The 24,876-nt window shown below is 34.6% G+C and overlaps 1 protein-coding gene across 1 annotated transcript in view; it reads right to left on the reverse strand.

Moving 5' to 3' along the window:
- Positions 1-24,876, reverse strand: part of Ptprq (protein tyrosine phosphatase receptor type Q) — a 170,224-nt gene that overhangs the window by 72,069 nt on the left and 73,279 nt on the right. The window contains exon 26 of the mRNA XM_042698841.1: positions 24,337-24,606. Coding sequence (XP_042554775.1) covers positions 24,337-24,606 — 270 coding nt within the window. The remainder of the gene's footprint in view (positions 1-24,336; positions 24,607-24,876) is intronic.

Consider the following 24,876-nt stretch of genomic DNA (forward strand, 5'->3'; position numbering starts at 1 on the left):
GATGTGTGGTATGTGCAGTGTGAGAGATTGGCAGGACTAAAGGAAAACACTAAGGTTTTCAGTTGGCCAAAGTGAAGGATGATGTCACTACTAACACAAAGGGAAACTAGAAGGGGGAAGCTTTGAGGATAAAATTCAAGCTTTTATATGAGTATGTTGACTCAGAAAAGCCATTAAAACTTCCAAAAGAAGATACAAACTATAGATAAATGCTTGAGTCTAGAGCTCTATGTGAACAGTCTAAGATTTAGTTAAAAGATTGAATTTCTTCTTAAAATTTTTCTCAATTTTATATAGATATTTTACACCTACCCACACAAGTGGAAGAAAACAGGTCTAAATTAATGGAGAACAATCATTATATTCTTGACATGATTTTATTTATTATTTTATACAAAATCAACTTCAGTTACTCAGTTTACAACTCCTAACATGTATTACTAAATCTTATTTCATTTAATTAGCATTACCTTAAAAGTAACCCTAAAAATAAAATACTTCACATGCTATTTTTAGTACAGTCTACCTAATCTTTATCATACAGAGAATGGAGATAATTCCTAATAAAGAATTCAAGTCATTTCTAGGAGATGAGAGCAGCCCTTGCACAAAAGACAGTCAGGTAAAGAAACAGGTAAGATGGAACAGGGAAAGGAACTGGGAAAAGATGTACCACAAATGAACATATCTGTAGAACAATTCATAGGTTGTTTTTGGCAGGATAACTTCACAAGTATTCATAATTGACCAGCAGTAACCCTCATTATATTCACTATCTTCACTTCTGGTGAACTGTGTTTTGAACTAGACTATTTCAAGGCAACTGCCCTATTAAATTACAAATACAAAAAGGATTACACCATTTTAGCATGGAGAATCAGATTTCCATTCTTTAAGAATGACTAAAAACCTCAGATTTTTTCTATCCACAGATGGTACTAATTTGAACACATCATTCCATGCTTCCTGGAGTAATCACACAGCTTGCTTAAATTTTCTAAACATGACTGAACTGTGATGAAGCGATCAACATTAACTGCCAAGGTATTCAGTAAATTACATTTTATTCATAAATTATTTGTTCTGCTAAAATATTTCATCACAGTTGAAATGAGTGTGTGTAGAACTATATGAATAGGACTTGTTACAGATTTTAGTGTATGCCAGTTGACTTTACTTAGAAGATGAAAATATGTATGAAGTGTAATCATTCTATTAATTTCTGCATGGCAACTATTAGAAGTTGCTACCATCTCATGGTAGAATTCTGGTTAAGTACACTTATGCAAAAGAACATGTTTCAGCACTTTTTTATGACTATACATGTTAATCATCAAGCATAGAGTACTCTCTCTTAAGCAAAGCACCTATCTGAAAATTTATATTTATGAATTATATTTATAAAACATGCAAGTATCAATATAATCTTTCCTAATTTGCAAAAAGTATTTTGGCTCTAGAAATGCTATATAATTTACAATACTTGTAAAATGAGTTACAGATATAAGCTCCTTCTAATATCTGTATATGTGTGTGTTTGTTTGTGTGTGTAGGTAGTATGAAATATAGTTTAGTCAGTGGAGACACCAGGAATAGGTAATAACAACAGGAAAGGCTTTATAGAAACTGTTCAGATACTGTATATATGCAATAAAATGCATCTTATAATGCTAAGGATTGAGAATGCAGAGGAAAATTAGAAGAATGTAATGATGTGATGTAGAGAGAAAACAAATTCAACAAACTGTGTGACTGTGTAGGTATTACATCAGTAGGCAAATGAAATGTTTCAGAAGTAGGTTATGAATTTAGCACTGAGAATTACAGCAAATAATACAGAAGAAAAATCAAGACTTTAAATATTGATCATAAAGACAAATTGAAGAAACACAAATGCAACAATGTCTGATACTGAAATCAAAGATATTTTTTCTGGGAAAATAATGAAGTATTATGTAATGCATATGTACTAAATTCATATAATTTAAATAAATGAGCAATACCATTTTTATATAATACATAGTAAGTTTGTTACTCAACTTTTTACTACCATGTCTTTTAATATGGTTAGATAAAATATTTTCAGTCACTTTTGGTAAAATTATTTCATCTCTCTGCTGGTTGGATTAATTCAGAGGGGTTAAAACAGCTTCAACAGCACTACCAAAGGCGGCTGCACAAATATGTTTTCAGATACTTATGAAACAAAGAATGAGAACTGTCACATTTACATTTCAAGTGAAATTTTATAACAATTTATTAGACTTAGGTGAAAAACAACTGAAAAAAAATCCATACTGGAATTGAGGCTTATTACTCTCTCTTTCAATGCTGTTCAAATGGACAACTAGGGTGCAAAAATGATATTTTAGCTATGATATTTCAGCCTTTAAATAAAGTATTATTGAACACATACTTCTTCTAAGCATTTCAGTAATCCTTCTAGAAAGATAAGCCTTTTTCTAGAAAACACTATGAGTAAAATGGATTTTAAATTTGTCCTGATTGAAAAGCAAATGGATTTATTTGAGATATAAGCTCATTAGGTTGGAAAGCCCTATATGGCCAGGTATGAAATATCTAACCCTAAATGGCAATTTAAATTTAAATTAGTTTATTTGAAAAAGTTCTTGGGGGAGTAATTGGACATTGCACTCGTTGTTTTTAAGACCACTTCTGTCACATCTGGAGACCAATTGAACCACTAGCAATGATGATAAAATTAGAAAGACATATTGACTTGTAAGTATTCACTTGAGGTTGTTTGTAAGTAAAATATTAGCTCTGTGTCTTGTTAACAGAGATAGAATTGCCTTAAAAGTGAGCTTTATATTAACATAAGATGCCAGGTAAAGTGACCTGTGAGGCAACTGTATACATAAACAACTTGAAGCTCTGGTAGTGAATGAATGAATATCAGAACAGCAGATGAGGAAGAATTAAGCTCTGGTCAATTCAAAAGTCAACAAATAGTTGAAAAAATAGAAAAATTGTGAGAAGACTTACAGACAAGCATATATTACCTGAGATAGATAAATACCTAATAAATAGCATTAAAATAAGTGAATGTATGAATGGAGAGATGAAGCTCAAAAAGACAGCTACCAATGCTGTTTATAACTGAATAATACCTTAAACAGTATCCCTCTTTTAAGAGCTAAAGGTCTAAACAAAGATTAAAATATAGAAAGAAGTCCTACATCTAGACTTTAAGAGGGAAATCATAATAAATACTTGGAATTGGTCAGGACTACCATGAGAGGGAGTGAGAAACAGGGAAAGAGAATGGGTGGGAAGAATAAAAAGAGGCAGTAGAGGTGGAAGAGAAACATCTAAGAGAAAGTTTAAAAGATGGTGTGAAATTGGCCCTCTGTGGACCAAAGAAAGCCAGTTAAAAATACCTGGTTACTAATATATTTTAAAGAACTGAATATTTAACGATCAATTTATTGTTATTGCAGTACAAATCCCTATTCTGTGAACCCATCACCAAAAATTTATTAAGCTATTTTACATAAAAGATTTTCTGTGACTAAAATTTTCATCAAAACCATGAAGGGAGCTCATTCACATATAATTTAAGAAAAATAAAATAGATTTTTCAAAAGTAACAAAAAATATTTCAGTCCCCAAACATAGTAAGCTTAGGGGATCCAACGTGATGATGATTAGGATCATCATCAGATATGAAGTATGAACTCAGGGATCAGAAAAATAAAACAGTTCTTGGCCTGAGGTATCAGCAAATGGCCTATGAGGGTGCTTGAGTAGTTCAAAAAGAAGAGAGAGCCACAGATAGGTTCAACTAAATTTTGATTTAAATCTATTGTGATCCCTGCCAAATTTCTTAATTTTACATGCAGGGTAGAAAATTCAGGGTGCATAATAGAAAATAACTACTGAAAAACAGAGCTTCTCCTGACCATATGAACTTCAGAGGAGGGATAGCTTGTGGTTCAAATCCTACATAATTAAGAGATCTGCAAACAGCGCAGGCCTCTTAAAAAAATCATAAGTTTCAGCCATACTCTTTTGTTTTTATCTCTGTCCTCAGATAAAGAAATTCACTTTATAACTCAGAGTGAGAACAAACAAAGCTTTGAATCACATACTCATAAAGTAAACATCAGCAATTGAATGGCTCATTAGAACAACAGCCAACACTCCAGAATTTCTACAACACATTGCCAAAATATTTGGTATAAGCTCTAAAGTCACTAGGAGAGATAGGAAAATTACCAGTGTCAAGGAGTGTACTTTACAGACAGAAGAAAATAAAAATATGGTCAATAGAAAGATGACAGAATAAAAGGGTATGTAAATTAACAGAAAGCAACTTCAAAGAAGGTATTATAAATATTTTGTTTGACCCAATAGAAAATATGAGAAATTGATTCTCATAGTTAGACAACAAATAGATAACCTCAGCACAGAAATGGAAATGATAAAACTAAATGAAAAATATACAAACTAGCATTTCAATATTTGAAATAAAACCCCCACTGAATGGTTTTCAACAGAATAAAGAAGGCAGGATACAAAGTCTGTGAATCTGATGACAGATCAGTAGAAATATTTTAGTTTTAACCATGAAGTGTCAACTCAGGGCTATCTAAAGGAATATCAAAAGAATAGAAATAAAGCAGAAAAATGTTTGAAAAAAATAACTATTTTAGAAAAAGAATATGTATACAAGTATGTCAATAAACCAAGAGCAAATAACTGCAACAAAACCCACACTAGCCATATTATTTTCTATTTTTAAACTTATTCATTTTTATTTATTAATTTGCTTTTAGCCTACTCAGCTTTCTTGCTCATGGCCAGTGCTCTACCACTTGAGTCATGCCCAACTTTTTGCTGGTTAATGGAGATGGGAATCTCAGGAACTTTTCAAAATATGATCTCCTAACAAATGGGGCAATGTCATTCTTTCTGATGGAAGCATAGAATTTCATTGTGTATATATACCACATTTTCTTGATCCATACTAGGAAATGTAAAGACTTGGAAAAAATTATATTAAGTGAAGTAAGCAAGGCCCAAAGAAACATAGGTCCCATGGTTTCCCTTATTTGCATTAACTAGTATATGTCTGAGACAAGCAGAAACAGTCAGAAAAGTTAATGTTAGGTGAAATGAACCCCAAGATAAGGACTCTAATGGTTTTTCTTGCTTGTTATTGTTTCTAACATATTTAAAAGATGATTTCTTTGTTGCTTTGTATGTCCCTCCCCCACTGTATAACCCCTGTTTTCACTGTATTTGATGTTGGTATAATTTGTGGAGGGGAAGGGCAAAAACAAATCGTTTAAATAGGGATACAGGTGGACCCATTGTGACAATGAGATGTACAAGACCTTATGTTGAAAAATGAACTTTACAACTTTGGCTGGGAGGAGGCAGGGGGAGGGGAGATGGGAGGGCAGGGATGGGAAGGGGAAACAAAGGAGGAAGCAACAATGTTTGATAAGAAATGTACTCATTATCTTGCTCATGTAATTGGAATCCCTCTGTATGGCATTTTCACAATAAAATAACTTATTAAAAAATATGATCCTCTAAGTTTCAGCTTTATGAGCAGCTAGGATTTTAAGTGTGAACCAATGGCAGGTGGCATCACTGTCTACTATTTAAAAATAAAGACAAACAGATTTTGGCACAACATGTTGGCACATGCTGTCATTAGCTAAGGGAAACAGAGGTAGCAGGACCATGGTCTGAAGTCAGCCCTGGGCAAAACTTGTAGGGGGATGAGTCAGAATGTTGAACAGTGACCAAGGTATATTGTATTCATAAACTGCTTTGTTAAATGCCAACTCCTTTGTACAACTTCTTTGCACAGCTGTTTACATAATAAAAATAAAATGACCTAAAAATATCCTAGAACACAAAAAAAGGATGAAGCTATGTCTCAAGTAGTTGAGTGCTTGAGTATGGCGCAGGATTCAATCCCCACTACTCCTCCCTTTTTTTTCTTCTTAAGAATGGGGGAAGAAAGAGGATGGAACAAAATCTGAGATTACAAACAACAATGCAGTTCATATACACACAAAAACTTAATGGTACAGATGCTGGTTGCTGTTTCATCAGGAATACAGGGTATTAGAAGAGAAAAGGATGGCATCATAAAAATGTAAGGTAGGGGATACTACAATGCAACATTCTATATCCAGAGGAACTATCCTCTAAAAGTGAAGGGATTAATTTATGTTTTTCATATATATAATATTTAGGAGAACTTGACACCAGCATACCTATACTTCAAGTTCCTTACCTGAAAAGTAAGTGATATTAGCTCTCACTTATGATTAAAGAAATAAAGAGCAATAAAGTGATAAACATATGATAAACATATATGTTCTTTACTGAATTTACTACTCATTTTGTAAGTAAAACTAATATAATAAATTATGGAATTTGCAACATAGTCTAATGTAAAATACATAAGAGAGTTGTAAAATATATCATAGCAGAAGGAGATAAATTAGAGAAAAAAGAAACCATACTTTTACAAAACTCAGACATTTTATGTAAAGTCACATAATACTGAGTAAATATAACAAGCTAAGGAATCATACTGTACTTCTTTTATCAGTCACAAAAATGCAAAGAAAATATAGTTAAAGTCAATTAGGAACATTAAAATATAATGTTAAAAATACTAATTCCCCAGAAAATTAGTGCTAAAGAGGACAAGAATGAATGAACAGAGGACTAAATGAAATAGAAAAAAAAAAAGAAAAAGAACAGCAAATAATTAAGATCCAAACTCAAATAAATGAAAATGATTTTAACTAATGGATCAAGAAAATGTGGTACATATGCACAATGGAATTCTATGCCTCCATCAGAAAGAATGGCATTGCCCCATTTGTTAGGAAATGAAAAGACTTGGAAAAAATTATATTAAGTGAAGTAAGCCAGGCCCAAAGAAACATAGGTCCCATAGTTTCCCTTATTTGCAATAAGTAGTATATGTCTAGGACAAGCAGAAAAGATGATGTTAAACGAAATGAACCCCAAGACAGGGATACAAGTGGTTTTTTCTTCCTTGCTATTGTTTCTAACATATTTATAAGGTACCACGTGATTTTTTTGTTGCTTTGTATATCCCTCCCCCACAGTATAACCCCTGTTTTCACTGTATTTGATGGGTATAATTTGGGGAGGAGAAGGGAAAAACAAATTGTTTAAATAGGGATATAGACTGACCCATTGCAACAATGAGATGTACAAGATGCTATGTCGAAAAACAAACTTCACAATTTAGGCAAGAGGGTGGAGGGGGTGTGGCTGATAAGAAATATACTCATTACTTTGCTCATGTAACTGTAACCCTTTATACAGTATTTTCACAATAAAAAACTTGATTAAAAAAGGTTTAGATTGTTAGATGAGATAAAAAAGAAGGCCTAATTATGTGCTGCCCTTAAGACTCACACTTGCTATTCACTAGTGATGCATTCAAAGATGACAATAATTTAAGAGTAAAAGAGGGGAAAGATATAATGAAATGCTAGCATCAGATTTTGTTGAAGACTTTTTAAAAAATAAAAGGAACAATTTATATTGATTAGAAGATCAGGCTGTAAAATGTAATAATTATAAGTATGAACCTTTTTAGTTATAATCATTAACATGCATGAAGCAAACAGAGCTAGTTGAAAAAGTAGATAAATGGAAAAGATGCTTGGGTATTTGATTCAAAGTAACTGTTATATTTATGATATGTTTTTCAAAAAAATACATACCATATTGAAATAATATATAATACAATGTGGCCAACAACTGGAATATATACATTATTTTCTAGTGTGTACATATGGTAATTCAGTAAGATAAATCATATACTGAGAGGAAGGAAACACCAATATTTTCATTGTTTCACAAAATTGTTCTCTGACAATGGCATAAATGAAAAATGGTAGACCTAGAAAAGTCTAAAATATTTGGAAATTAAATAATTTTAGATAACTATGCCTGAAAAAGATACTTCAATGGAAATTAGAAAATTCTAGGCTAGTTTTTTTTTTTTTTTTCAATTGGGTGAGTCCATGAAACAATTTAGAATAAAATAATAATAGTAATAATAATAATAATTGTAAAAGGAAAGGAATGAAGTATAATTTCCAACTTCTTATATTAGTCCAATGCAACCCATATATAAACACCAAAAATAATATTAAAATAAAAGGAAATTTCAGACTAATGTGTATCCTGGACAAATATACAACTTCACAATATAAAACTCATATCCAGCCATATGTAACAGGTAATGCATGGAATGCTTTGGTCTCTCCTAGGAATGCAAATTCCATTGAACATTCAAAACAAAGGCCTGTGTGGGTGTGGTGGCAAATGCCTGTTGTGTGAACACTCAACAGGCCTAGGTAGAAGGATGACATTTGAAGCCTTCCTGGCTTACACAGCAAGAGCCTGTCTTTAAAAGCAAACAACAGCAACAAAACTAACTAACCAACCAGAAAACAAAACAAAGAGGGGAAATGTAGATAGAGTTCGTGTTAAGTAACAGAATTTAAAAGAAAAAAAGTTACTTCAATAAATTTAGAAAGTGACAAAATTCAAAATTCATTCAAAATACAAACACTAAAGATCCTCAGTTTGACAAAATTTTATTTAAAAAATAATAATTGCCGGGTGCCAGTGGCTCACACCTGTAATCCTAGAAACTCAGGAGGCTGAGATCTGAGAATCACGGTTCAAAGCCAGCCCAGGCAGGAAAGTCTGAAACACTCTTATAGCCAATTAACCACCAGAAAACTGGAAGTGACTCTGTGGCTCAAGTGGTAGGACATTAGCCTTGAGCTGAAGAGCTGATGGACAGCGCCTAAGCCCAGAGTTCAAGCCCATGACCGAACAAATAAATAAATAAATAAATAGATTGAAGACTAATCGTCATCGTGGAACATCAAAACAACTTCAGCTTTACCACTTCCATTTATTTAACCAGTGTTTAAGTCTATTCAGTATAATGACATTTTTAAAAAAAAGTCACAGAGAAGGTGGCTCAGTGGTAGAGCGCTTGCCTTGCATGCATGTAGCCCTGGGTTCGATTCCTCAGCACCACGTAAGCAAAGAGAAAAAAGCTGGAAGTGGTGCTGTGGCTCAAGTGGTAGAGCACTAGCCTTGAGCTGAAGAGCTGAGGGACAGCGCCCAGGCCCAGAGTTCAGGCCCCACGACCAGACCCTCCCCCCCCAAAAAAAAGTCACAGAGTTAAAAAACAAAGATTTAAAGGCTTTTAGTTGTACAAGACATACTTTTAAGATAGAAAATTCTAAGGGAAGAGATCTTTAAAACCTTGTGGTACGGGGAGGGGGAAGGAGGAGTTGGGGAGGAAAGGGATGGTACAGGAAATATAAAGGAGGGTATAACAATGCTCAATAAGAGATGGACTCATTATCTTGCTCATGTAACTGTAACTTATCTGTACAGTATCTTTACAAGAAAAAATATGTATTAAAGAAACTTGTATACCTGAGATATGAATTTATCAATTTTGGAGTATATTAATATAAAAATAAATTCTTTCTAAATTCTACAACAAACTGATAACAAAAATTCTACTTTTAATAAATAAGCATAACTTAAATAAGACTCTTACAAAACTCCTTCACTGAAACCTAAACAACTCTGCTGAAAATCTGAAAACATTCACTGATAATTCAGTACTGATGTCAGTTCTCTCCAAATTCATGTACATGCTAAATTTTCATTAAATTCATTGGAAATTCAAAGAACTAAAAGTAGCCACATGTTTGAAAAGGAATTCATTTGTACATTGACACTGCCTGATTTCAAAATGTACCTATAATTATAATAATCAGTGATATGATCAAAAGGTATACAAATAAACCAGTGAATAAAAATATGTTCCAAAAATAGATTGAAGTGATAGGGTCAATACATTTTAATAAAACTTCCAAGGAAATTAAAAAGGGGCAGGAAATTATTTGAACAAATATTTTCTGGATATTTTTGATAAGTTCGGTAAATGTATAAAAATGAAATTTGAATCATATCTTTTATATAAAACACACATAATTTGAGATGAATCACAGATATAAATAAATAAATGGATGCAATTTCTATAATGAAATACAGGATTATATCTTTAATACAAGTAACCCATGACTTTTTAAGTACAATACAAAAAATGTACTCACATGAGATTAAAATTTGTGATTTAGATGTCATTAAAATTAAAATCATCTTCTCATCCCAGGTACCAATGAGTAAACAGAAAGACAAGCTATTAATTAATAAATTATATATAATATATGTATATAATATACACATGTAATATATACATATCTCATTATATATAATAAATACACACATATATTAAAAATACATTTTTGATCTGAAATGTCACCAATAGTCTCCATGTTAAGACATAGTCGATAGCCTGTGGCATTAGTTGTATGCACTGGGACTAGAACTTAAAGGAAGTTAGGTATAAGGGTAAGCCCCTTTTCTTTGTCTCCATGTGACCACAAGTGAAAAGGTTAGCAGATGATGCATGCTGTTCTATTTCAAAATAGCCCTAAAATCAATGGAGCCAAGTAATCATGGATTTAAATCTCTAAAAACATGGGGCAAAATAAATATTTTCTCATTTAAGTTGTCTCTCTCAGACATTTATTACAGTGACAGAAAACTAACACAAAAGACTTCAAGTCAAAGTACATAAGAATTCTTGTAGCTCAATAATTAAATGATAATTAATTATAGCAAAAATGTGTTAAAGATTTGAACAGAAACTTACCCAAATAAGATAATCCTTACCAATGCACTTGAATTTTGGTTAGTATGGTCTAATTAAATGACACCTGTCTTCCCATACAGGATTCAAATTTGTTGTAATGACAAGTTAACTATGAATTCTTTTTTTAAATAAACAATCTACTGTTTACACTTCCATTCATATAATTAGTACTTCAGTCATAGCTGAGTATTAAAATCATTAACCAACCATTTTTTTTTCCTTTTTGTCTATGATTGTTGATGACTGTACATTTCTTAGGTGTATAATTATGTTGCTTCCTGTTGGTCAACAAAGATGGGAGCAAAGTAGCCAACAAGAAAATGCTAGGACTAATGGCTGGCCAAGGAATGTTGACACTGTTGCTATTCAAGAAGAGAAAGTGAAAACAAGTTACAGGTACAAATGAGGAATGTGGACGTGAGAAAGCAAATGAAGAAAGGTCCTACAGGAAGTAGTACCTACAAAATCACAGGAGGAACTCTAGCACATTAAAAGCACAAAAGGAGAAAACATTGGCTGCTGGTCCATACTTGAAAGTCAGTCCCCCACGGTATAACCCCTGCTTTCACTGTATTTGATGTTGGTATAATTTGTGGAGGGGAAGGGAAAAAACAAATCGTTTAAATAGGGATAGAGGTGGGCCCATTGCAACAATGAGATGTACAAGTCGTTATGTCGAAAACGAACTTTACAACTTTGGTGAGGGGTGGGGGTGGGGGGAGGATCGGGTGGGGGGAGTGGAGGAGTATGGGAAGGGATGGGAAGGGGAAACAAAGAGGAGGCAACAATGCTTGATAAGAAATGTACTCGTTATCTTGCCCATGTAATTGTAACTTCTCTGTACGGTATTCTCACAATATAAAAAAAAGAATATATAAACAAGGGGAAAAAAAAAGTGTAACAATTCAGTAAGACAAATAAAAGTTTCAGTTTCCATGTCTAAAGCTAAGCAATGAGAATAGAAAATCAAGCACTTTAACTTTTAAAGAGAAATATTAAACATAATTTTTGTGTGTATGGTCTGTAATCCTAGCACTAAAAAGCTAAAACTTGTGCACTAAAAAGTTAAGATAAAACTTGTGAAAAAAATATTTTAAATTACAGTGTATGAAATAAGTATTAGTTTGTTATTTTTAATTTTCCTGCACATTTATAACTGACAAGACTTTTTAATGTTGTAAAGAAAATTTGAAGATGAAAGGTCAATTACAATTTTCCTCATTGCTTATGAAAATTTCTGTGCACAAATTCAGCGTATAGTCATTTTTATGATACTACACTACTTTCTAAGGACTTCCTATATATGAATCCAGTAATCACATGATTACCACTAACCATGAGGAGATTAATGATATCATTGTTGATCATTAGAGAATGAAAACTGATAAATTATGCTGAAAATGAGCTACACTGCTGTTTGGCATAAACTTAAAATAGCATAACCAACTATAGAAATAATTTTTTGAAGTGTTAAATACATATCTAGTTTATGACCTAGCAATTACACACACACACACACACACACACACACACACACACACACACACAAAGATTTGTACAAAAATGTTTTTAATTTTTTTTATAATTCTTAGTATAAAACAACCTATATATTCATTAAAACAAATAGATACAAATGTTCATATGATGGAAAATGATTTAATAAAAGAACAATTTATTGATACCTAGCAATATGACTTTGACAATTACTCTGAAAGAAACAGACTAGACATATAAGTCTCTATACAGCTTAATAACTATAGAAAGAGATTTGTTTTGATTGGACTCAGAAGAGTAGTTGCCTCAAGGAGTATGCCAGAGAAGGATTTCTTTTCTTTCTTTCTTTTGTTTTGTCAGTCGTGGGGCTTGAACTCTGGGCCTGAGCGCTGTCCCTTAGCTCTTCAGCCCAAGGCTAGCGCTCTACCACTTGAGCTACAGCGCCACTTCCGGTTTTCTGGTGGTTTTTTGGAGATAAGAGTTTTACTGCCTGGGCTGGCTTTGAACCGTGATCCTCATATCTCAGCCTCCTGAGTAGCTACGATTACAGGTGTGAGCCACAGGCGCCCCGCTTGCCATAGAAATTTCTATAGAATATAAAAACAGTCTACCTGTTGATTGGAGAATGCTTACCTGTATATATGAATCTTTCAGAACTTTACAGTGCATTTCTCTCTATATAAATTTAAGTGAAGTAAGCCAGGCCCAGAAAAACATAGGTCCCATGGTTTCCCTTATTTGCAATAACTAGTATATGTCTGAGTCAAGCAGAAACAGATAAGTTGATGTTAGGCAAAATGAACCCCAAGATAAGGACTCAAATGTTTTTTTCTTTCATGCAATTGTTTCTAACATATTTATAAGATGATTTCTTTGTTGCTTTGTATGTCCCTCCTCCACAGTATAACCCCTGCTTTCACTGTATTTGATGTCGGTATAATTTGTGGAGGGGAAGGGAAAAAAACAAATCATTTAAATAAGGATACAGGTGGACCCATTGCAACAATGAGATGTACAAGTTGTTATGTCGAAAAACGAACTTTACAACTTTGGTGGGGGGTGGGGGGAGGAGGATCGGGTGGGGGGAGGGGAGGAGTATGGGGAGGAATGGGAATGGGAAACAAAGAGGAGGCAACAATGCTTGATAAGAAATGTACTCCTTATCTTGCCCATGTAATTGTAACCCCTGTGTAAGGTATTTTCACAACTTAAAAAAAAAAAGAAAAAGATGCCGGGCGCTGGTGGCTCACGCCTGTAATCCTAGCTACTCAGGAGGCTGAGATCTGAGGATCGCGGTTCAAAGCCAGCCCGGGCAAGAAAGACCGTGAGACTCCTATCTCCAATAAACCACCAGAAAACCGGAAGTGGCTCTGTAGCTCAAGTGGTAGAGCGCTCGCCTTGAGCTGAAGAGCTGAGGGACAGTGCCCAGGCCCAGAGTTCAAGCCCCACGACCGACAAAAAAAAAAAAGAAAAAAAGAAAAACGAACTTTACAATTTTGGCCGGAGAGTGGGGATGGAGGGGTGGGAAGAGGAAAGGGGGGGAGATGGGAAGAGATGGTAGGGGAAACAAAGGAGGAGGCAACAACATTTGATAAGAAATGTACTCATTATCTTGCCCATGTAATTGTAACCCCTCTCTACGGTATTTTCACAATAAAAGAAAAAGAAGAAGAAGAAGAATAGGTAAGTTTTGTAGCTGGGCACCGGTAGCTCAGGCCTATAATCCTAGCTACTCAGGATGCTGAGATCTGAGGATCACACTCCAAAGGCAGCCTGGGAAAAAAGTGCTGAGACTCCTAACTCCAATTAACCACCAGAAAACTGGAAGTGGTGTTGTGGCTCTAGAGCACTAGCCTTGAGCTAAAGAGCTCAGGGACAGCGCCCAGGCCCAGACTTCAAGACCCATGATGGACCTACATATACATAGATATGTCTATATATACACATATATAACTATTTTATATATATATAACTATTAAATATAAAAATATGCAAAGTGAAAGACTTTCCTATAAAATGAAGCAACAATATTCAAGGTAAGTCACAGTTATTCATTGATATATGAACTGAAACTAATAGGCAGTGATTTACATCCTATGAATCTATTCTTTTAGTAGAAAAGAATCATGAGCTTTACTATATTTCTCATACATTTATACTATAAAGGAAACCTGAGATTCTGTGAACAACTGTTTTATATCATTTGGTAGCTGTTATTTTGCAGACAAAATTTCTAGGTTTTTCTGACAATAGCTTCCTATGCAGGTTTCAAAAACCACATCTTACACATTTAACCATAAACATCCTAGCTTCCTAAATGCAAAGCCAGTTTTAAATTTAAGTCTAACTTTAAAAATGTTTGGATATCTTATAAATAGCAAATGTCATTAAAGTTATAAAATGGGATACTGTTTTTGTGTACCAATATAAAACAGGGCTAATATATTAACAACCCTCTGGAAATTGGAGTCTTGATTTTTTTAGTGCATCTTTTAATTGGTTTATAGTTGATCATAATGATCCATATGAAATAACATTTAATTTTTTCCTAAACTGTAACTTACTTTTAAATTTGAAATTCCTCATGAATATATATTTAGGCATAGAACCAATGGTTTGACTTATTAAAGGTATACTAAGTAGGTGGTAAAATTTAAATTTGAATAATAACTCACTAATATCTTAAGAAATACTACTTTTTAAATTAAAAATTAAAAATAACTTACTCTAACAGTGAGTGCTACTTATGAGTATTTTTATTTTAAAAAACAGCTTCTTCTTCAATAGTACATTTGGCAAACAATGTAACAAACGTTCATTTACTAAGCTATGAAAAGGAAAAAAATAGCATATTCTAACTGTTCAAATCCTGCATATTTTCACTTAATTGATTTAAATATGGTATAAATTAATTTGGTATTACTTAAGAAATGATGCTTCCATTAGCATTAATCTATTTTGCATATCAGAAAGTTTATTCTATCAGTAAATGTCTTCCATGAAGTTTATAATTTTATGCAAACAAAAGGCACATTCCTGTAGATTTCAAATAATATAGAGCCAGAAAGCAAGATGATATTTCCATGCAAACATATATACTTAAAAGGGGATGTAAAACAGAACAAGAAAAAATAAGGGAGGAGGTTGATATGTAAAGGCTGTTGTGAAAAGTATCAGCTACAGCTGCATTGGACAGGAATGGAAAATAGGGTAATAAGATATGCTTCGGTCCTAAATAAGTTAATAAAATCACTGCTTGAAGAACAGCTGGCTTTAGCTGGAGTCGGATGAGGTAGAGTGGCTGCCTGGGGTCCACTTAATGAGAGGTCTTAGAACACCAGTGCAGTCAAGGATAATTGTGCAGACCAACTCAAATTCATTTTTAAAGGACATTGAATTTTAAAAGAATTTTAAATTTATAATTCAAAATTTGGTGTCTGAGATTATTTTGATTTCTCAAATCATACACTTTTGGAACTGGTCTAAGAGAACAAAAATATGTGGTATGTGTATAGGAACTTTAAACATTGCCCAGAATGGCCTCAGAATCTAAATATCAATGTTATTATACTAAGTCAAGTTATTTCCATTTTTATAGGTTAATCATAGCTTTGAAACTAGAAATTCGTTTTCCTAACTTTTAAATCTATATGGTTTCATTAATATTAATAATCATTAAATATTTATAAGAAAATTATTATGATGAAATAACTTTCCTATTCCATCATGCTCTTGTATTGTGATAACAAAGGAAATTACTATGATCCGAATTCTGTGTGTGTGCCAGTACTGGAGCTTGAACTCAAAGCCTGGGCACTCTCAACTTTTTTTTGCCAAGCATGTACCCTTGTAAGAGGGCTATCTCTCTCAGACTTGTCTTCCCAGGCAGGCTTAAGAACCTCAGTCCACAGATCTTAGCCTCCCGGATAGCTAGGAATAGAGGTGTGAGCCACCAGCAACCAGCTAAGATCTGAATTTTTGCATTCCCTCAAACTTTGTGCATTGAAAAGTAATCACCAGTGTGATGATATCAGAAGCTGGAGCCTTTGTGAGTAGATTAGATCATGAGGGTAGAATCTTCATGAAGGGATTAGTGCCTTCTGAAAGGCCTTAGAGATCTTTCTTCACACTCATACTGTATGAGAACCCAGTAAAAAAAGAAATGAGCCTTTACCAATACTGACTCAGATGTTACCTTGATTATAGTATTCCTAACTTGTAGGACTGTGATGAACAAATCTCTAAAATTGTCTAACAAAGATCTGTGAATGGAAGTTTCTACTTAATGAACCTAACATATGCATATTGGGTATTTGCTGTCTGCATATCACTTTTCTAGACCATGCATGGACCAATTGATTTATTCATTCATAATTTATTTATGAATGTACTCCTAGCACTTTCCTTGGCATGTAAAAGAAAATTCCATCTTTATCTATTCTCTTTGTAGATAGGCAAGATCCATACACTACTACATTAATATGACAGCATAGAAAAGTAGGAAAGGAGAAGAGAAAAAAATCTATTAGGAAGTTCAATTGCAAATAAGTCTTTTTTTAAGAAGTTGTGTCAATGATTCTCCTTTTAAGAAGTTTGTCAATGATTCTTTCAAATACAGAGAAACGATGAACATAAATTCCTTTTCCCTACCATCTCTTGTCCCACCCAGTAGCAACATTTTGGAAAGCAACTAAATTTTGGCAGCACACTTAGGAGGTGTTGGATGATGATGAGTTACATATTAATAGTGTTATGAAAGTTACTCATTCCCAATAAAAACAATATAGCATCTCAATCCTGATACAATTCATTGTGCTCTCATTTTATGGATTTATTCAGACAGCTATGCCATTTGTTTTTCTTTTCCTTTTCTCTCTTTCCTCTATTGCTTTTTTAGGTTAATCAGGCTACGTTGTAAGCTCTGATGTTCAGGAACAAATGAAATAGAAGATCCTGTGTGTCATAGAGTACACATCTCTTAATAAACAAAATACAGCATCTTGGGCAGGGAGAGTGGCATCTAAGGATAAACATCAAGAAATTAAAGGCAAGAACAAATAAATAACTACAGATGAAAACTCTGGGTAGAGACAGACCCTATGTGCCAAAAAAATGACAGAGATTTTAATGTGATGCTTGAAGGTCCAGTCAAGAAATTAATGAACATATCCCCCATCTAGAAATTGCTTCAGCATTTACAGAATTTCCCCTCACATCACTGTTCTTTAAGAAGTCGTTTACATTGTTTCCCACTCTAGAGTTAGAAAAGAAATCAACTTTCTATTCTATCATATTCCTATGTTTGTGACAGTCCTATAAAACTAAAAGTAGAGTGCAGTCCCACCTGGTTATTCAAAGCTCCGACATTTTGTTTCCTATTGCATTCCCTTCACTGTGTGTTATCTCTTGCTCTATCTTGGGATTCTTGCTAATTGGCCTATATTTGTATCACTATACTCCTGAATATTGAGAGTGCTTTCGCCCATCCATAATCTCTTCTGATCCCCTAATTTCACCCCAAGATGCTTGACATAAAAAGCATATTCTTTGAGTCCTACAAGTACATAGAATTTTGAGGATTTGCAGAAACAAAGTATACCCTTGATTTTTGTTATTGCTCTTTATATTAGATGATTTAAATAAACTTTAATATATCTGCCCATGAGATTTAAGGTTCAAGTATGTCTGTCTTCCAAGTAGGCTATGGTTTGTTTCTAAATCTCTCTTTGAAATATTTCTTTTTTTGGGGGGGGGGGTCTGGTAGTGGGGCCTGAACTCTGGGCCTGGGCACTGTCCCTCAGCTCTTCAGCTCAAGGCTAGTGCTCTACCACTTGAGCCACAGCACCACTTCCAGCTTTTTTTCCTCCTGGTTATGTGGTGCTGAGGAATCAAACCCAGGACCTCATGTATGCAAGGCAAGCACTCTACCACTGAGCCACCTTCCCAGCCCCCTCTCTTTGAAATATTTCTGAATTAGCTACCATTAAATAATATTCATTCTTATTGTACTTTATTAATGCTGTCAATAAACACCATTTCTCCTCAAATACAGGTAACTTGATCTTAAGCCACAAAAATCCTATGCAGTTTTGTATGTAATTTTCTATCTATCTATCTATCTATCTATCTATCTATCTATCTATCTATCTATCTATCTATCTATCTATCTATCTATCTAATCTATCTATCTATCTATCTACCTGTGAATGATATACCTCTAGTGATAAGATTAGACTTATATCTGGCCCAATGACATCCAGTGCTCAAGCTAAGGTCTGAACCTCAAACTCCAAGTCTGAATATAGCAAGAAACAAGAAAAGGTCAGGAGCAGTTTAAGGACAGAGAAAGCTGAATGTGGTAATGCCCACCGCAGCTATAGCAGGAGCGTAACCAGAAGGATCTTAATCTAGGCTGGCCCAAGTATAAATTGAGACTCTATCTCAATAGTAGCCAGAGCAAAAAGGGCTAAGTAGTGTGGTTCATGCTTTCAGCAACTGCCCTGAATCCCAACACAAGTATAAGCAGAAAAATAAAGTATATTTTATGGCCATGGTGATTAAGGCTAGATATATGCTGTTATACAGTACAGGGATAGTTAAGAAAGGAAGAGTAGGAAAAGAGAGAAGTTGAACACATTCTCAGTCAGTTATACTTACAATCCATGTATTGCAAGCTCAGTGGGTTTCCAGGCCTCCCTGCCTATGTGTGACAATCCTCACTGAACAAAAGGAAATAAAGAAATCACTGCTGAACAGAATGCTCCTGAAAAAGCAAAGCTGTGTATTTTATTTCCCCTCAATCAAGTTGTTGTCATTTGGTGACTATAGTTTATTTTTCTGTTTTAATTTTAAATTGTGGAATAAATTATCTTTCACAAAACATCAACATTTTCTATCTCAATGGTAAACCAGCACATTTACTAGATTTGATAGCAATGTGGGATAAGTGCATGCATTTTGTGCCAGTTCAGGGCTGTAAGAGCTAAGTCTTGTATGCACACAGACTTGCCACTTTGTTTTCGAATATAATTACATATATATTTTGACATAGAATGCTGTTAAAAGTACAAACTTTGAGGCCCTTCATCTTTACTGCCCTATTCCAATATGGAACCAGTTTAAACAACAAACACTAATCTCCCTATAAATTCCATCATGTTGCATGTTTAGCTCTGTCCACATTTGACCAATTTTACTCTGAAAAACACACCCAATAATCCCTGAAAGGAATGTTAAGGTCAAACAGCAGGCAGTGCACGAGTGAGCCAAATCTGACTTCCCTTTATGTCAGAAATAAGTACAGAGTCAGTGACTCAGAAGGCTATACACTGTGACTAATCTTAGACCTCCATAAATTAATGTTTGCAACAGCCTTGAAACTGCTTCTATTCTGAACAATGAATCCTCTCATCAACAGAATTTCATGTAAAAAAAGTAAATTATGCATCTACTAAGTAACATATTCACAAATATAATTATATTCTGTATTTAAAACAATTCTAAAGATGAAAAATTTTAAAACAGAAATAAATACTTAATGTTTCTTATGAATGGCTTTCCTTAATTAAAGAATTTTTACATTGGTCTGTGAGAAAATATTTTTCATTTTGCCTGATAGAAGTGTGAAAATGATATGTAGTAATTGAAGAGCAACTTTATGAAAAATAATGAAGGCAATAATTCATTTCTTTCTTCTAAAAACATTCACCTCTCTCTAAATATCTCATGCTTTCTGGGAGAAATAGTGGACAAAGCAAAAGCAAGACATGGTCACAACAGGCAAAGAATCACAGCTGAATTCAGTGGCTCCCAAAATTTTCAGCTTAGTTACTGTTACCTACATATACTGTTGAAGCTCCCCAATTCCTATCTCAGACACGTGGATTATGGTCTCGGGTTTCTAAAGTAGGGCATCAGAAGCCCAACTATAAGAAACAACCGAAATTCACAGTAGCCCCATAGGTATGTGCATAGGACCATATAAAATGATACTAATAGAAATGATCATGATGTAAAAACAAGAGGGTTTTTCTTGCAGTTGTTTTGTTTTTGTTTCTCTTTTTAAAAAAATTTTTTTGTAGTGTACAGTTTGTAGTTATTTCTTTTGTCTCTTTTTTTTCTCCTCTGGTTTATTCTCCTTGGTCACTGTTTCTGATTTCGGAAAAGGTACCCCATTGTCTTATGTATGTTTATCTGATGTGGGGAAGGGAAAGAGAATCACAGAAAGGGTGGGATAAAGGATGTGCTAATGCAACAACGTTATCCACTAGACACTAAGTTGGAAATGGAACTTTGCAACTTGGGGTGTGGGCAGTTGAGGGAGGGAAAGTAGCAGAAAACGAAGAAGGGGGTCACAGTGTTTGAAAAGAAATATACTCATTACCTTTCTTATGTTACTGTGACCATTCCATATATCACCTTTACAATACTTTAAAGAAAAAAGGAACAAAGGTCTTCAGTAGAAATGGGGAACACAATGTACAAAATGTCTAATAACTGACTTATTTTTAGATATAGTATCCCTTCAAATTCTATATAGGTAGACTTTTAATTTTGAAGTAAGTTTCAATTCAAATTTGTAATTTAATAAATTATATATGTATACACACAAACACATACACACACACACACACATACACACACACACACACACACACACACACACACACACACATATATCAGAACCATAAATTCAAATAGCTCTCTACATCCATGAATACATGTCTTGGTACCAGTGAGAAACTGCTTTGTTCCTTGGATTGAGCTTTCATTCTGAATAACAGTGTGTTCAGTAATAAGCTTTCTGCCTGGTTTTAGAGGTCTGAACACCTCACGTTCTTTAGAATTATTATCCTGTCTTTTTTTGGTCAGACCTCTGAAACTCAAGACTCCTTTGTGGTTCTATGAAAATCAGGTTCCCTGGTGCTAGACTACCTTGGTGCAGGGTCCATACCTGGATTTTAATGTATTTTTCTTCTCTCTGACTCCATGTATCAATGATCTGCTGCCCTCTTACTGCTAAAACACATGTTATCCCTTGGTAAGCCTGTCTGATATTATTTGCCAGTCCTCAGTGTATCTGGGTGATCTTCCTCAGTATTCCCTAAACATATAGAGTTATCATAAACACCTAAAGACATACTTAAAAACATGAGTCAGGGACCTTATTATTCAAGGTTATTACTCAGAAAGCCTAGAATGAAGTCTAAGAATCTCTGTTAAAGCATAGAATGCCACTGAAGGTTTAATTAAGGCCTCGCATTGGAGGGCTTTGAAGAATGAATAAAATTTTCTGTGACACAGAAGGGGAGAAGAATACAATTAAAAGAGGCAATTTAGTGGTGAAAATGTGCTAGGTAAATTTAAGGACAAGAATCTAGTCAATGCCTATTCAATAATGGGTGTTTAATGTTTTCTAAGATGAAAAATGAAATCCACTGGATAAATTTTAACTAGTGATAAATTCTAGAATATATGTTGTAGACAATGAGACTAAGTAAAACACAAGGAAAACTGTAGGTGGCCTCGTACATATTCTACTTTTCATGATCACTTTTGAGTTTCAGATATTAGTTTCAGCTAATGGAGTTCAACAGTACTGTAAATTATATGTTGTAATCAATTCAGTTGGTTGGTGAGCCAGTGGAAAGATGAGACTGATAGGCAGGCTGAATTATTAAGCATACAGAGTATAGGAACACTGAAGACTTTACCATGGGAGATAACAAGAGTCTAGCAGGGGATAGTGGCAGTCAAGATTGCAAAGAAGGTCCAAACCAAGAGCCATAGCAAGAAGTGAATTGATAAGGTCTGATTTCATGTAGGATAGGGAAAAACCTCACAGAAAACAGGTTCCCAGCTTAAGTTTTCCAACTGTGCATACATGTGAAAGAGACAGAGAAATTGAAAGAGAATACAATGCAAGAGACAGAATAATTGGACTGAGTATTGTTCTAGAAGAGATATGTAATTGAATTAAAATGAGAAATCACATCCTTAAAAGACAAAAAACAAGGACATTCTGAGAGGAGGATATATCTAAAGTGTATGAAAAAGATAAGGAAAAATTTGACGGTAAGGCGGACAAATCAACATATTAGTAACCTTAAGTATGGATGAGAGAGAAGGCAGACTGTCTTCAGAAGGGGAGCAAATTATTTTTTTCCACAGAAGATGGGCAATGCTTTAACAAGAGCTGCATAAAAGGTGATAAGTAGCTGGCACAGATACAAAAGATGAGTTTATAGCTAAATGAGATAGAGCTGTTTCTGGTGTTTTGTCCTAACAATATTGAGCAGGCAGCAGACTGGACAAAGCAGAGCTGGCTCTTCAGAACCTTCCTGAGTGATGACACAGTTTGAGAGACCTAACAAGCAGGAGATGATGCAGAAATGCTGTCTGTCATTCCTGAAGGCTGCAAAGAACACTGCATTGGAAAGAGAGAAGAAGAGAGGGAAGGTCTCTTGAGCTAGATCTGAAACCAGAGAAAGGGCTTGAAAGGTCTAGATTTGCAATCCAGAAAAACCAACAAACAAAAACCAGTAACAGAGGAAAATTAGGAGAAGCAGATTTCTGAAGACTGGGGTAGGTTGGGGCAGTATGGGGATAGCAAGGTAAGGTTAAAATATGTTTCCAAGATAAAGGCTTTGGATATGCCAGGAGCAAATAATCATCCAGTGGCCTGTTTTTGTTTTGTGTTTTGCTTTTTGTGCTGGTCATGGGACTTGAACTCTGGGCCCTGTTCTTAAGCTTTATTGCTCAAGGTAGTACTCTACCACTTGAGATTCCCTTGTGGCTTTTTCAGTGTTAAATTGGAAATAAGAGTGTCCTGGACTTTCCTACCCAGACTGGCTTTGAACCACAATCCTCAGATCTCAGCTTCCTGAGTAACTAGGAGGTATAGGTATGAGCCAACCATGCCTACTCTAGTAGCATGTTTTATATTGGAGTTTTTTGGAATAAGCTTAGAGACTTCTTTTAGAAGTCACTGAATATTATTCATTAACATCTAAATCAGCTGATCAGAAGTGACTGCTAGTTTACTTCCCATTAGATCCAACAACTACAGATGTATGTTTATCAGGAAACAATCAAGTTTTAGTGTTCATGAGCTGGCAAAATATAGGAGAAAGTAGGAGGCTTCTAACAAGCACTGTTAGGGAGAACAGAAGCTCTTTTTGTAATTTAGAGCTTGGTGACTTGTTAGTTTTACTCAAATAATTTGAAAGAAATGGGGAGTATAAGAAAAGAAAACAGATTTGAATGAATCTGACATTACAGCCAAAAAAACCAGGGAAGCATTGGAAATACAATGAAAATAAGCAAGAAAAAGAGTTTTATACTGCAAAGCTTATTTGTACTTTCCTTCCTTTCAACTGTGATAAAATATACTTCAATAAATGATCATTAAGATTTTGTAGAAACACATGAAAACATATTTCTCCTTTTTTCCCCTTGCAACCCCCCCCCAAATTATGCACTATACAGCTGGTAGTCATGGACAGCTGAGGACTAAAGAAACATCTACTGTGCATTTTAATACACATTTTCCATCTTTTAATAAATGTCCAACATATGCCTATGGCTCATCCCTGTAATCCCAGCTAAGGCTGGGATCTGAGTATCATGGTTCAAAGACAGCAGGGGCACAAAAGTCTGTGACACTCTTATCTCCAGTAAACCATCCAGAGAAAGCTGATGTGGTGCTGTGCTCAAGAGGCAGAGTCTAGCCTTGAACACAAAGAGGTTCAGGGACAGCACTCAGGCACAGAGTTCAAGTCCCAGGACTGGCAAAAATAAAAGGATGGATGGATAGATAGATAGATACATACATACATACATAGGTAGATAGATGATAGATAGATAGATACATACATACATACATACGTAGGTAGGTAGGTAGATAGACAGATAGATAGGAGAGAAAGAAAGAGAAAGAGATGTAACAAGGTTATAAGTAGCTTGCATTGGCAATGTATGGCCCAGGTTACAAAGCATTAAACATTTCACGCTCGTTAGAAATTTGGCGCAGGTTAGCTGTCCCCCTTAGTTACCTGTTTCAGGTAGTGTGCTGACGTTGCATGCACTCTCATTACCTTCACCGGCTGAGGTTGAAGCTCTTACTTTGAAGACATATGAGGTATTAGCCAGAAGTTTTAAGAAAGTATGCATGTGATCTTGGGGAGAGACCTTTGTAGCATTCCTTTCAAGAGTTATTGTATAGTGTGTGATTATTCCATTGGCTTTTTTGGGTGGATCCCACTTCACTAAAATTGATTGCCAGTTACTTGCCGTACACTGAACATGCTGCACCACATCTGGAACTTAAAAGACACACAATGCCCAATGTTAAAATCTGTACACATGTGCACATTAAATTATTGGATATGTGATTGCTAGGTAAAATTAGAGTTAAGAATAGAGATAGAATAAAACCTGTTCAACTTTTCCTTGTGTTGTCAGGTAGTTTTTTTGTTTTGTCTTGTTTTTTCATTTGCTGGTCATGAGGCTTGAACTCTGGGCCTGGGTGCTGACCCTCAGCTCTTCAGCTCAAGGCTAGCTCTCTTACCACAGTGCCACTTCTGGTTTTCTGG

Source organism: Dipodomys spectabilis, unplaced genomic scaffold (genome assembly GCF_019054845.1).
Source record: "Dipodomys spectabilis isolate Male_0828 unplaced genomic scaffold, ASM1905484v1 ptg000234l, whole genome shotgun sequence".
In the NCBI taxonomy this organism is placed as follows: domain Eukaryota; kingdom Metazoa; phylum Chordata; class Mammalia; order Rodentia; family Heteromyidae; genus Dipodomys; species Dipodomys spectabilis.